This window comes from Maylandia zebra, linkage group LG12 (assembly GCF_041146795.1).
Source record: "Maylandia zebra isolate NMK-2024a linkage group LG12, Mzebra_GT3a, whole genome shotgun sequence".
In the NCBI taxonomy this organism is placed as follows: Eukaryota; Metazoa; Chordata; class Actinopteri; order Cichliformes; family Cichlidae; genus Maylandia; species Maylandia zebra.
In genome coordinates this window covers 1,108,148-1,122,477 of record NC_135178.1, presented here as the reverse complement: position 1 = coordinate 1,122,477, position 14,330 = coordinate 1,108,148, and the positions used below count along the sequence as shown (strand labels likewise).

General features: G+C 43.3%; 1 protein-coding gene across 2 annotated transcripts in view; it reads left to right on the top strand.

Moving 5' to 3' along the window:
- The first annotated feature begins 838 nt into the window (after positions 1-838).
- Positions 839-14,330, top strand: part of npr3 (natriuretic peptide receptor 3) — a 29,665-nt gene continuing 16,173 nt past the window's right edge. The window contains exons 1-2 of one of the 2 annotated variants that reach the window (XM_076890531.1): positions 839-986; positions 1,068-1,827. In XM_076890531.1, coding sequence (XP_076746646.1) covers positions 1,167-1,827 — 661 coding nt within the window. In that variant the 5' untranslated portion in view covers positions 839-986; positions 1,068-1,166. Of the gene's footprint in view, positions 1,828-14,330 lie in introns of both variants that reach the window. The other variant, XM_004558637.3, reaches the window with a different exon arrangement.

Sequence of the window (14,330 nt, the reverse complement as noted above, 5' to 3'; positions counted from 1 at the left end):
TTAAACATGTTTTTAAACAAGGAAAATGAACTAGATCTTTTGAAATCACTGTCATAACTCTTCCACACATTAACCCCTCTGACAGAAACACATCTCTGCTTTATGTTTGTCCTTATCTTGTTTTTTCTTGCTCTGGAGTAATTTGGCACACCTCAGCCTTTCCTCCCTGTATCATTAAGAATGGCTTCTTGACAACCACACTTTGACTGGGACCATTTCTGATGAGGCCTCGGTGACGTTAGATGGATCCACTGGAGGGTCGGATGCATCTCTCAGATCTTTGCTGGGTTTCTTCCTGTTTCTCACAGACATGACTTGTAATATGTCGTTTATACTGTTGTTTACGGTGTTTTTGCCAGAGGCTTGTCGGCAGTGTCAGCATGCACTGCTGAGATTAAAATGATTTCTTTGCCAGTTCACTCCCAAGGTTTAAAAAAATAAAGAACTTAGGGCTTCATTTAAATCGTTTGTATACCATCAACATCACAATTTTAATTTTTGGTCACATTTTTCCACCAGTCTTTCGACTTATTTGCTACTAATGCTGAAAATGTCTATACAGAGATCTTGGTTACTGCAGAGTCCATGCACACCTGCAGTTTGATGGCTTGTGTTGTTGTTAATTAAACCCTGTCTAAATAAATGATCTATAGCTGTGTTACAGATGGTTAGAGCTCGATCAACAAAAAGTGAAGAGCGTCATCTGCATTAACTGGAGCGCATTAAGTCACGCTACGTTGAAGTGGCTCATTGTGCGCTCGGGAGCGGTGTAGCTTTAAGAAGGAGGTGGGCAGCGCTCCGATGACGCATGAATAATCCTGAAAAGACGCTTCTAAACTCCAGGCCGGAGCCAGCGTGTATGATGGCTGTTGACTGAGCTGGAAGAATTTCCGAGCCTGGCACGATCAACTGTTGAGAAAATAGTTTGAACAGGTTCAGGAGCTTGGGAAGCGACTCTAAATGCAGAATAAAACACACCCATTCTGGTAGATTGGCTTCTCCAAAAGACAAATACAGTTATTTACTATTAAGGCATTTACTAACGACAGAGGGCTTTCTGTTTGCAGCTCTATGTGCGCTGCCGAGAGCCAACTTGAGGGAAGGAACATTGGAAGAATATTTCTCTAAAAGTCTTTGGCTGTCTGTCTTGAAGAGGAAGTGCTACCATGCCACATTTGAGAACACTATGTGTCTATTTCTTGGTAGCCCTGAGCCCAGTTATGACAAACACCATGACCGAGGACTTAGATGTTTTGGTATTTTTGCCACAAAATAATTCTTATCTTTTTTCATATGAACGAGTCGCACCGGCGATCCGTTACGCACAAAAGAGGCTGAAGGCAGACGGGGGTCAGTACTCCGGGTTCAACTTCAACATCCAGTTTGAAAACTCCGACTGCCTCTATGATGCTTTCTTCACATTGGCGGACAGGTCTTGCGGACAGAAGCCCGACCTGATCCTGGGTCCTGTGTGCGAGTACGAGGCTGCGGCAGTGGTAAGGCTGGCGTCCCACTGGAACATCCCGGTGATCTCGGCAGGTGCCCTGGCCACAGGTTTCGCGAAGAAGAACAAAGAATACTCCCACCTGACTCGCATCGCCCCGCCATACGTGAAAATGGCAGAGACTTTCACGGCGATGTTTGAACACTTCTCCTGGAGGAGCGCTCTGCTGGTCTTCGAGGACGACCGGGAGCAGCGGAACTGCTACTTCACGTTAGAAGGAGTATACCATCTGATGAGTAACTATAACATTGAAAGCTATGTGTTAACTGATGACAAACCCCTGGACACTGACGAGCTGCTGCGAAGCATCAGTGACATGGAAGGTAAAGCAGCTTTCCTTACTCTTTAATTAGACGGTGTCTACAGTGTGCTTAATGACAGCTGAAATAAGTCTTGACTTTAGCTCATCGTCACTGGATTTGGCTGACAGCTAACCATCATTCATAGCTCGGTGTAGACTATATATGGTTTGTGTTCTGTATGAAAGCCAGCGAGTTTCAGTTGATGAAACCAATGAGCCCTACACTGACGTGCCCTTCACAAGCCTGCATTTATCTGACATATCAGTTTGTACATGCACTCATAGTCCTCCTCTACAGCAGATTTCAGTGAATGCAACAATCGTAATGGGCTAAATTAGCCACTGCCAGCAAATGTAAGTACAAGTATATACCTGCACTGTCACACTAGTATTCACAGTCTGTACATTAACAACTATCCAAGTTTCACGTTTCAGCCCATTTCAGCTTCAGCAGTCTGAACTCGGTCAGTGTTGTGGCTCTTTTAATCTCCTCCTCCACAGCAGCCTCTCAGTACACGCAATAAATGGCATTATTACCAAAAGCAGCACGATCTGCTCATGCACAGGGATTAACTGACAGCTCACTGAATCAACTAAATGTTTTATCAGACACAATAAGCAACCTGAAGCTGTGAGAGATGTTTTCTCTTATTCACTGTTCTGTCCTGTTCTCTTACTACACTATTCACATAACAAAAGGCAGTGCTTCAGAAATGATACTAGACAATACAATGAAAAGCATTTTCACTTTTTTGCACATTTCTCAAACTTCCATGTTTCAGATCATCAAACAAATTTAATATTAGACAAATTTAAAATGCAGTTTTTAAATGATGATTTAAAAAACCCACCTGGTCCTGTGTATTAAAAAAAGTAATTGCCCCAATAGGGCTGTGCGATATGACCAAAATCTCATATCCCGCTGTAAAACATCTATCGTCCGATAACGATATAAATCACAAAAATGCAACATTTTCTGTAAATTCTGTGAATCTCGGGCAGCTGAAGTGTTTCCAGCTGGGCGTCGTGTATCTGGATCTCGTGTATCTATCATACCGATGCATGAAACGACACATTTTAGACATAAGTTGTAACTGCTGCGTGAGTATTTCTTACATGGCGTGCTGCGGGGAGAAGCCTGTTCTAACGTTTGAGTCTAAGGTTTATTTTTTAGCACCTGGTGGCTCTTTTTTGCTTCTCATCCGTAAACTCTCTGCATATTCTTTCACGTGATTCAGTTTATTTTGAAAAGTCTCAACAGGATCTTGAGCTTTATTGTGAAAGGTTTATGTGGAAAACAAGCGGACAGGCCATGGTGTTACTGTCTTGTTGCTAACGACAACGCATAAAAACAGGCGCTTGTCCATCGTAGTGTGGTTATATTAAATATAAGAGAAAGAGAGAACTTTAAGAAACTAATAATAACTACAGTGACATCAGAACCATGAACAAATATTGCCGTAAACAGTTTATTTTGCGACACCACGAAACAAACGATAGGGTAAAATGAAACGATAGACGTTTTTATATCGTCATCCGATATATATCGTTATATCGAACAGCCCTAAGCCCCAATTTGATAAATCATGAGTCATGTGATCAACCACATCATTTTTTAAGACCTGGGTTTAATTTGGGGCGACCGTGGCTCAGGGGGTTGGGAAGCGCATCTGTAACCGGAAGGTCGCAGGTTCGATTTTCGGGCTCTCTGTCCTGGTCGTTGTGTCCGTGGGCAAGACAATTTACCCTACCGCCTACTGGTGTTGGCCAGAGGGGCCGATGGTGCGATATGGCAGCCTCGCTTCTGTCAGTCTGCCCCAGGGCAGCTGTGGCTACAACTGTAGCTGCCTCCACCAGTGTGTGAATGTGAGAGTGAATGAATAGTGGAATTGTAAAGCGCTTTGGGTGCCTTGAAAAGCGCTATATAAATCCAATCCATTATCATTATTAATTTCCTTAGCCACACCCCTTTAATGTCAAAGCCTGTGATTCAACAATAAGAAAGAGACAGCGAAACGGCATCGACGGGCGATTTCCAGGAGAAACGCCGGCTCATCTCACGATGATGTTTGATTATTTTTGGAGGAAATAGTCTGTGGACATCACTGCTGATGTAAAACTAAGACAGCATTTCATAACAGGAACATCACACCAACAGTCCAACATGGTGGTGGTGGTGTGATGGTCGGGGGTTGCTTTCATGCTTCAGGATCTGGATGTAATTAGTGGAACCATGAATTCTAGGACAATGTCAGTTTGCTCACTCATGTCCTGCAGCAGCACACACAGAGTGTCTTCCTCTGAATAGTTTTTAAGAAACAGGTTTTTTAGTGGCCTATTCAAAGTCCATCTGATATGTTTAATCTTACAGTGAAATCATTATTAAAAACCAACAATGTTATCTTATTAAAATTTGTTTCATCTGAATCATGTGTGATAAATATGCAACAAACTAAGGAATCAGAAAGAGGTCGAATACTTTTGCATGGCACTATCTACAGTAAATAATGTAACATCTATAATAATGTATCCAATCATAATCCCAGATTTTTAAAGATCTCTGGTGTTTTTAGAAAATTAAGATGAATACAGAAGGAAGCTGTCCTGTAACTGAGAGAAACCCTGTCAGATATAGCTCTGCTGCTTCTGCAGTGATTCCTCACAGCTCTGAAAACATGTGCGATTTTTCAGCCTGTTCCTTTTCAGATCCAAGCAAACATCCCTCGTGTAGCACAAGCTATCGGTGGTGATAGGCATGTGTGTGTTTGTTTGTCCTCACCCCGCCCACTGCCTCCACTGCTTAGACAGACTTACATAACATCCTGCATGCTGTCTGCATGGTCCATCATCTCGTGTCTAATGGTTTTGTTGCTTCTCACTTGACAATCTGGACTCCTTCTTCTCTCCAGGAACATTTCCAACTCACCTTGAACCACACCAGCCAACTAGCATCGTGTATGCTGTCATTTCTACACGATTGCTCTGTTTGCAGCTGTATCACTGTGTTTCACTGCTCATCACTGTGTCACACAGCTTCTTCTCTGCGAGTGTGTCCAGAGGTGTTTTTGCATGGAGCCATTAAAAACTGCCAATGGAAAGTAAAGTAAGCCAAAACCATTTAAACCAGTGGGATTACTGTTGGTAAATAAAGCATGGTAATGAAGCGCAGCAAATCATAGGGCCACCCAGTAATCAATCCAGGGACTCACTCAACACATTTGAACCCATGTGATATGTGCTTAAAGCGCGAGGCTAAAATACAGATAAGCAGGTTGTTGGCACCGCTGCTGTGGTCATGACAGCCCTGAGGAAGTGGAACCATATCAGAGTAGCTGCGCCGGTGTCATACAGAGTTGCCTGTGATAAACTTTAAATGGTGACGAGAGGCTAAGGGTACTTGATAGCAAGACATGAGTTTGAGATATTTTATGGGATTCAACAGCCGAGCAGTGGGCAGAGCTGAACGCTCCTCCATGTTTCATGTGTGGCTACACAAAAACATCAATAACCAATGTGAACAGCAGGCTTTTCTAAGAAATGTAAATCTTTCCTAACTAGCTTCCAGTGAGAGGCATCATGTCTGATGATGCTGTGACAGCTCTCAGCTTTTCCCCGTGCTGGCACTCAGTTGCTACTCTCATCTGTTATGATGTCATAGTCATGTTTGTAGGAAATGATCAGTTTTTACACAAAACTCTGTATGGAGAGTTCAGAAGAACAGAAATGCCCACAAACATGGACTGTTGCATATTATACAACTTGTTCAAGATGAACAACTACTTCAGTGTAAAACAACTGCCAACATGATCTTATAAATGGTGTTGTTGGCCTGTCACAGTGCAGCGTTACAGCCTGCAAAGCAACTATTGTACTGCGAAATATCACCAGGGCTCAGGATGGGCCCAAACAAACCAGAGTGGTGTCCTGGCACCAACAGGAATAGGTCAACTTGATAATAATTACATATTATTCGTTATTTTTTGCTGTATGGTGTTGCTTTCACCTGACAGCACAGAGGTGCTTGATCAGCAATAAGAAAATGATGACGTCTGTGGTAAATAGTGAGTTATTACTGCTAAAACACTAATAATGTCCAAATATCTTGTATAAACAGTAGGGATGAGACTCAGTTTTGCAGAGCTGAGTCGCAGTAGTTCAGTTCGGGTTAACAGTTAGTCTGCTTATCAGTGTGACATGCACTCGAGCTACAATCAGCTGGTTTCAGTCTGTTGCAGTCTACAGCATGGATATGGACGTTATTTTACTACATAAAAGGACGAGAACGCGACGGTAAAGTGCAAGCTGCATCTATCTGCACAGACGCCATGCTAATGCTAAGCTAGCCAAGTGATGTTAGAGTGGGCGAATGCTGACCCTACCCCAGCAGCCAGAGCCTGAACTTCAACAGGTGACAAACAGGTGAGCAGTTGGACTGCAGCCTCTGTTTCGACCTGTTCTTCTTTCTAAGTTAGAGTCACTGTGGTGATAAAGTTTGTTCTGATTTTCATCTTTGCTTTGTGTTTGTTCATACCTAAATACTGAGAGAAAAATCATGTGTGTGTCCTCATTAGGGCAGGGCTTGTAACAGCCACTATGGTGTGGTGTCCCTTTAAGACACCCAAGTCGAGGGTTGATGGTGTCATCAGTGTGTGCCACTGGTCTCTCTCTCTCGCTCCGGGATTATGAGGACACGTGCCTTCACGCTTGTGCTTAACGAGGGACAGATTTATGTTTTCTTCTCCAGACCTTTTTTTGTTTTATTTGCAACGCTTGGGTTGTATGAACGCTGGGCGTTATGTTGTTGAGCCGCAGCCGTTCAGCCGGGCTTTTATATGGTTGTTGAAGAAGGCGTATTAAAGAACCACCGTGGATTATCGATACCAGCGTGAGTGTGTGTTCTTCCGATTAGCCTGCTAGGTGTTTTGCCGCCTCCGCTCCACCACGCAACACAACTCAACATTACAGGCTGTTGTGTAGGACTGTAGCCTTGGATTTAAATGTGTTTCAGGTCATCTTATGGAGAAATGCAACACTATTATAACAAGTAGCATAATGAATTATTTTCTCCTGGTAGTAATTAAGTAACACACTGCGTTACTTTGAAGAACAGTGTTGTGTAATGTGTGTAACACATGACGACCCCAGCACTGATCACAACAGACAGGGGAGATACAACAAACACAGACATTTGACCACATTGTATCCAATTAATGTGCACAAATGTAGCATCATTAATATGCTGCTTAGTAGTGACTCTCAGAGTGAAGCCAATGACAATCGTTAATAGGATCATTCAGTAATAGAAACTCCTTAATAATAATAATGTTGTCATGGTCCGTGGTCCTGTGTCTGTGGAATGCGTGATGCTCGGGTAGCCACACCCCCGGGCTGGGCCATCACTGGCGCACCTGCTCTCCATCACGGTGACTACACGAAGATCTACTTAACCCGGCGCTGACGGATGTTCCACGCCAGTCCGTTAGTCACCCCCACAGTGGTTTCTACTCGGCGTCTGCCACCTGCCTGTCCTCCGGCTCAACTGGATCACTCGGTGCATCATCTGGCCTATTCGCTATCCCCACGGACTTCCTGCTCACGGACTGCCACACTTCCCTCCCACGGTCCCGTTCTATCCCTCCCATGGTCCCGATCCCGGCTTCCTCGTGTCATTGTTTCCCTGGGTTTTTAGTTTCTTGTTTTGCTCCCTAGTTTTCCCGGGTCGCCTTTCATTATTACAATAAAGTGTCTTTTCTGTTAGCGCGGTGTCTGCGTCTGGATCCTTTTTGTGCACGCGCGCCGCGGCGCATGACAAATGTAGTATTGGTTGCCATTTTCTAATAGCAGAGCAGGCAGAATATTAACAGGAACTAAAAAGAGAGCTCATATTTCTCCCATATGAGCTTCTCTTTACTGACTTACTCTCAAATTAAATTTAAAATCCTTCTCCATCCAGTATCAAGTCCTGAATGATCAGGTCAGTTATGTCTTAAAGACCTCATACTGTCCTGCATTTCTTGCAGTTTCCAAAAATAAAATGGGATTCAAAGCCTTTAGGTGTCCAGGAGATAGTCATCTACTTTAAAAATCGAGCTTCAGTCTTTCCTTTTGAGTGATGGTGACTTTGAGCTTAGTTATTCTGATATAAGCTCCGGCTGCTGGGGGACTTCCCATCATTACTGAAAAGCATTTTGTGAAAACACCACGTCCAGTTTTGGGATATCCTTACCTGGATGATCGATGCATTAAGACCTCAGCTAGTACAGACTTTTGTGTGTGCTTTGTGCTGTTAGTGGTTAGACTCTCTGTGCTTATCTCTCTGCTTTCTCGTTTGATGCTGCAACTTTTCAAATGTCAAATACCTGCCCTCACTGAGGCTTGTTTTGACAGAGAGCTCCGGTTAAAAGGTGCTCTTTCTCCCAGTGCAAAGTTCTTACTCAAAGGGATTTGCCGAGTCATTAGCTTCTTATCTGTAGTACTGGTAAATGGTAAATGGCTGGTTCTGAGCACTCAAAACACTTTATACAACATATCTCTTTCACACATTCATGAGGTTTTTCTATGGTTAAGGGTTTACTTTCCAACATCCCTCTCTGGATGGACTGGAGAGAAACTTGGGGATAGGATCTTGCTCAAAGACATTGGGTATGCTGACTGTAGCAGCCAGGGATTAAATCACCAATGTTCTAATTCAGCGGTCCCCAACCTTTTTTGCGCCACGGACCAGTTTATGCCCGACAATATTTTCACGGACACGTGAGGTCTCGCGGATAAATATAACAAAATAAAACTAGTACCGGTACTGAAAAAAAGAAGATTTATTCATAGCACACGTGAAAAGACCCAGGAAAACAGAGTAAACGATAAAAACGATAACAAAATAACGCCGAAAACCGATAAAAACCCTGAAAACCAGACATTTCACACCTGAGCCTCAACTCTCACGGCCCGGTACCAAACGACTCACGGACCGGTACCGGTCCGAGGCCCGGGGGTTGGGGACCGCTGTTCTAATTTATAGATGATCTGTTCTACCTCCTAAGCTACAACCACCTCACATCCATGTCTCTACTTGGAAAAGCCACAGAATCAGATTCTTGTGTTGTGGTATTTTGAGTTTTGTGTTCTTTTACTATATTTATAAAGACCCATATTTATAAAGGTCGGTTTATCCTTTAATAACCTTTAATCTGCTTTTGTTGTGAATTTACCTTAACTTTTAATGGAGAACAGCATAAACATACCAACGCTTGATGTGCTTTTCAGAACAGACCGTTCTTATTTTGATAGCATCAGAATACAGTCTGCATATATTCCAACAGTACGGCTCAGCAGTAAGAGTCAAGGTGTAAAGTTGTCTCACAGGTAATCCCATTTTATTATTCATGAAAGCCAATTAGTACATTTTGATGAAATCACTCAAAATAGAGTTAGTGTTATTTTCAGATGTTACCTGTCCCCCACATCAGGTAATAAGATGACAGGTGCTTCCATTAGCTAGAAGACTTCCGTTAGATGACCGAAGAAATATTGTCTGGTCTCAAATTCTGTTGCAACATATGAAAGCATGCATCCATGCTGCCTTGGCTCAGCTGGTGGAGGTAGCTCATGACCTCAGCCCGTTCTCACTCACGACACGTAATATACCGACAATTTGTCACGTCCCGAGGCATTCAATGGGAACGCGAAAGGTGACCTTCCACGTTCCTATGCTACCTGCCGGATTGTGGATGAAATGGATTAGGATGACACTCCCGCGGTAACAAATGTTCCAGCCGTATATTCCACACCTAACCATAACCTCAGGCTCTTGTAGAATGTATGAGATTCAGGCTGTAGATATTGATATTTCACAATATCTTGTGATGTGCTTGCACTAAGGTTGGGTGATTGGGCGAATATATCGACGATAGGCCGCCCTATCGTTGATAGTTTTTACAAGAGCCATTTATTTATTTATTTATTTGTCCATGAGTAAGTTTGTGGTTGAAGCTAACAGAAGCAGTCAACAGAAGTAAATAAACGCACTGTTTTAACAGCCTCCTCCTCAGAGTGTGCCCAAATGCAGAGATTCATTTACTCAGACTCATAACAGAAAGAAAGAACAGCAGCAGCCTATGTTCAGAAAAAAAGCATTATATATAAATAAAAACCACAATAATGGAAACAAAGAGAAACTGTCAGGGTCCCTGTGTCTACCCTGGGGTCGGCACCCCTGGGCACACGTGCCACAGTCGGCACACGAAGGGTTAACAAATGGCACGACCACAGCTGGACTGGCCATCGGGATACCGGGCATTTGCTCGGTGGGCCGATGGTGATTTTTCGATTTTATGGGCTGATGATTTTTTTTTGTAATGGAATAAACAATGAGAGGTGGTGGATTGGCCAGATGCTGGCCGGTGTGTAAAAAAAACTCTTCCACAGAGGCCAGCTGGTGGATGAGAGAAAGGGGAGGCAGGAGGAGGAGAGACGCGAGGCGGCCGCCGGTCCGAGTGTCAGGTGAACTGAACTTCAGGTAAGAAGTTATGACCTGCAGTCTCTCTGGGTCAGATATGAACCAAGTTTAGGTGGAGTTTATTTTCGTTGTGCTGACTTTTTCGTACTGCGTGCTAGCTAGCATGATGGAGTTTCTACAGCTGGGTGGTGCTATGAAGTTACTGATAGTGAACTTTATTCATAATGTTAGTTAGTAGAGTTGGTTTACCTTTTAGGTGACATGAAAGAGTTGAAGTTATAAACTGTTTCTGAGAGACAAATAACACCAGGATCCTTTTCTGTGTAGCTGACAGCTGGTAACTGTGCAGGGGCGGATCAAGCAAAGTTTTGCCAGGGGGGCAGGTAGGGCATTAACAGGGAGAGGGGGGCACAAAGATATACTTTCTTATTCTCATTTAAAATGTCTCGCTGTTATTAAATATTTATGTGATGTTTTGTCCCAGTCCAGCCCTGCGCACGACACGCAGTGAGTTAATCTGAGAAGGAGCATTAGAAAATAAATGGCCACGCCAGCGGTGCACATCGCAAATCAGCTCGCATAGACACATTAGTTGTGCTGCTTCTTAATGACGGTATCTTAGCTAACAACCCCAACTACCAGATTCAACTTGTAATTGGGTTAAAATAACTTAGCTACTGGTGAGAGGGACGTTGTTAGCTTTCTACATTCCGACACTTCAAAAGCTTCAGGAGCTTTCCGCTCAGCGCAGCATCAGCACCGCGGAGATACACGGATACATCCGTAGACTCGAGACAGAATTCACTATGTGTTTTTGGGACTTTCAGGTGTTTGGACCAATGTTTTCTTTTCTGATCAAACCAGAAGCTTTAATGAGCAGCTGGATTTGTCTCGCATTAACTGTCTGAGTTAATATGACATCAAAATGCAGCTGATTGAAATAAAAACCTCGACTCTGTGGTGTCAAAGTTTGCAGAACTACAGATGCAGCTGGAATCCACAGCTGTGTGTGTTCATGGAGCTGCATGTTCACCTGCTGGACGTCACTATCTGACAAGTTTAACTGTCTTCAGAACATTGCAGAGGCCTTATTGACAGTATTTGGCTCTACATGTCTGTGTGAGCAGATTGTCTCTCACACGACTCCTCAGGTAGCCTCTGAATGCTGGACACTGGGAGACCTGTGTCTCTGAGTGGGAGAGGAGAGATCACATGGTCTCCCACTCAGAGATAACAAACATGCCATATTGGCCCAGTTTATTTTTCTTATCATTGTTGTGAGGAGACCATAAATAGCATTTGTATTTTCTGTTGTACAGTTCATTTGTTGTTATGGTTAAAAAGTCTTTTTTGTTTCCAAATAGCTGATAACTATTCGCTGACAGCTGCCAACATCTGCGGACAAATATGATTCTATAAAGTGGTTCTATATAGTGCGTAACTGTTAATATAGAGTGTTATTAAATGTATTGCTAATGCAACCATATGGCACACTGACCTCTGAGGAGATTTTAGATGCGCTCGTCATCAGAAAGGTTGCCGACCCCTGGTCTACCTGGTTGGCTCATCGTGGCTACATGTGTGTTTGTTTAGATTTTGTTCCTGCTCTCTCCCTCCCTCTCTTTCCCTCCGCCTGGGTGGAGCTCACCTGTGGGCTCCTGCCTTTGGCTCACGCACCTGGTCGCAATCACACACCTGTGGCTCATCACCCGACAGTGTTCCAGTTCCTTTATAAGATGGCAGCACCGTGCTTCTCGTCGCTGGACCGTTGCCGACTCTCGTCAGTGTAAACCCAGCTCAGCTTACTCTCGTGTTTTCTTAGCGATCTACCCGTAGTGATCCTTCCGTGTCTCTGTGAATAGACTTCCCTGGACCAACCCCTGTGTTACCTGAGCGAAGTTCAGGTAACACAGTGAAGTGAGTGAAGTTTGGAGTGAGCTTTTGTGTTTTCTGTGGAGTGTGAAGAGGAGCGTGAGGCGTGGAGCGTGGACGGAGTGTGGAGTTAGGAGTGTGTGTGGACTTCCAGCGTCTTGTCCCCCGTTCGTGTGCGGATCCCCGGAGCCCGTCCTTCCCCAGTTTGTAAATAGATCACCTGGTGTTGCTGTAAATAAAGACTCTTGTGTTCTCTATTCAGAGCCTGCGCGTGAGTCTGTTCAGTCCCGCTGTGACAGAAACTGGCTTCTTTTTTCCACTAACGTGTTTACAGGTCGTTCCAGTGTTTGTATGACACACTCGACCAAACAACAAATAAATAAAAAATCAAAATGTCTCTTGCAGCGATCATAAAAAGAAATCTCTGACGTAAAGCTACGTTTTTTGTGCGATTCGGCGTGTCTCAAATAAATAAATAAATACATACATACATAATCCAAAAAGTATCTATATTAATACTGAAACAAACAAGAAAAGAAGGTCAAATATTCCCCCTAAACAAAATTCTGTGACAGGCAAACGAGCATGTTTACTTCATCAGGTTTCAGCAGCGTGCACAGGTGGTTAACAATATTAGCAGCGGTGATGAAGACGTGTTCTGAAGGTGTGTTTGTGGCTGGTGTACACAGCCTGTGCCATGTGTGACATCAACGTTTTTCATGTACTTTCCATCAAACAAGTGGATCGTCTTCTCCGTCTACAACCTCCTCGCTGAGGTAACAGTCCATTTCTATCTGCGCCTTCTCCTCCAGTGTGCAATTTGGCAATTAGTTCGTCCATGTTTGGACTTTTTCTATGTTCTAAACGCGCAAATCAGTCCGTGCATGATTACATTGCTCCGCCCATCAAAAAGTCTGCGCATGTGCAACTGATGATTTTCTGTTGGAACATGTTTACGTATCGCCCAAAGTTAGCTTGCACTTCATGCAACATGAAGTGCAAGCTAACTTTTTTAAACATTTTTAAACTGCAACAGTTTAAAAATGATCCATCCATCCAGGAAGCAATACCTGCTCTACAGGTGTTGCTTCCTATAGCCTTACGTTTGCCTTACCCTATACCTGATGAAGCCTCAATAGACTGAAAATTTGTAAACCAATAAATGTGGCAAGCAAACCTGTCTGCAGGAGTTTCATTTATGTGAAACTGGTTAGGAGAGCACATATTACAGTTTTTTTCAATCGCTAACAAGCGCCTACCCATACTTCAGATACTTTTCTAAACTCTTAACACAGGCTCACACCTACAAAACACAATTGGCCAAATGGATAATTTCCTTCTCAAAAATACATTTTGTTAAATATATACTAACTCTTCATTTCAAAACAGAACACATCTTTCTCTGCACACACTAACTGTACAAAAACACTATGAATCTGACTCAAAATGAAATTAGTCTGTCAAAGAATAACACTTGTTTTCACTTCACAAGGTACATGCAGTCAATCAAAGTACACCAGGTTTCAAAATACTGGCTATTATTGACATTATAAAAACTGCATAGACTTTTATGTTTCAGTTTTACAGGTATTTGCATGCGAAACATGCAATCCACCATTTTGACACCAGAAATGTCTTGGTTGGTAACTGTATGTCCACATGTACAGTAATGTTCACATTCAAAAGCATTCCAGTAAAAAGCAAACAAGTTTTTGTTTCTTTACTGTTTACTACAGGAGGTACAGTAGAAACACGGTATGATAGGACAGAGAAAGTTTTACAGTATTGCTTACAGTGAACAAAATATCCATGAAACACACAAGAGCATTCTGAACAAAAAAACAACAGCAAAAAGCCAAGATAAAAAGGGGGGGAGGGGGAGGGGGGCTAAAAAAAGGCAAAAAATTTGCATCTAATCTCTGCGATCTTCAGGGTTAGGACACATGTTTTCATCAACATCACATCTGATGTTATCCAAGTCGATGCACCTGGGATAAAACCGCCTGGTATGTCGGATCCACCCTTGGCAATCGTCAACTGTGATGTCCCTGGAGCCAGCATCCATGGCTTCAAGGAGGGACATCTGGTCATGTGGCTGATGGTCATAAACCTTCCACCTCCATGCAGAAAAGAACTCCTCTGGGGTTGAGGAAAGGTGAATAGGGTGGAAGGAAGAGACTTACCAGTCTTGGGTGGAC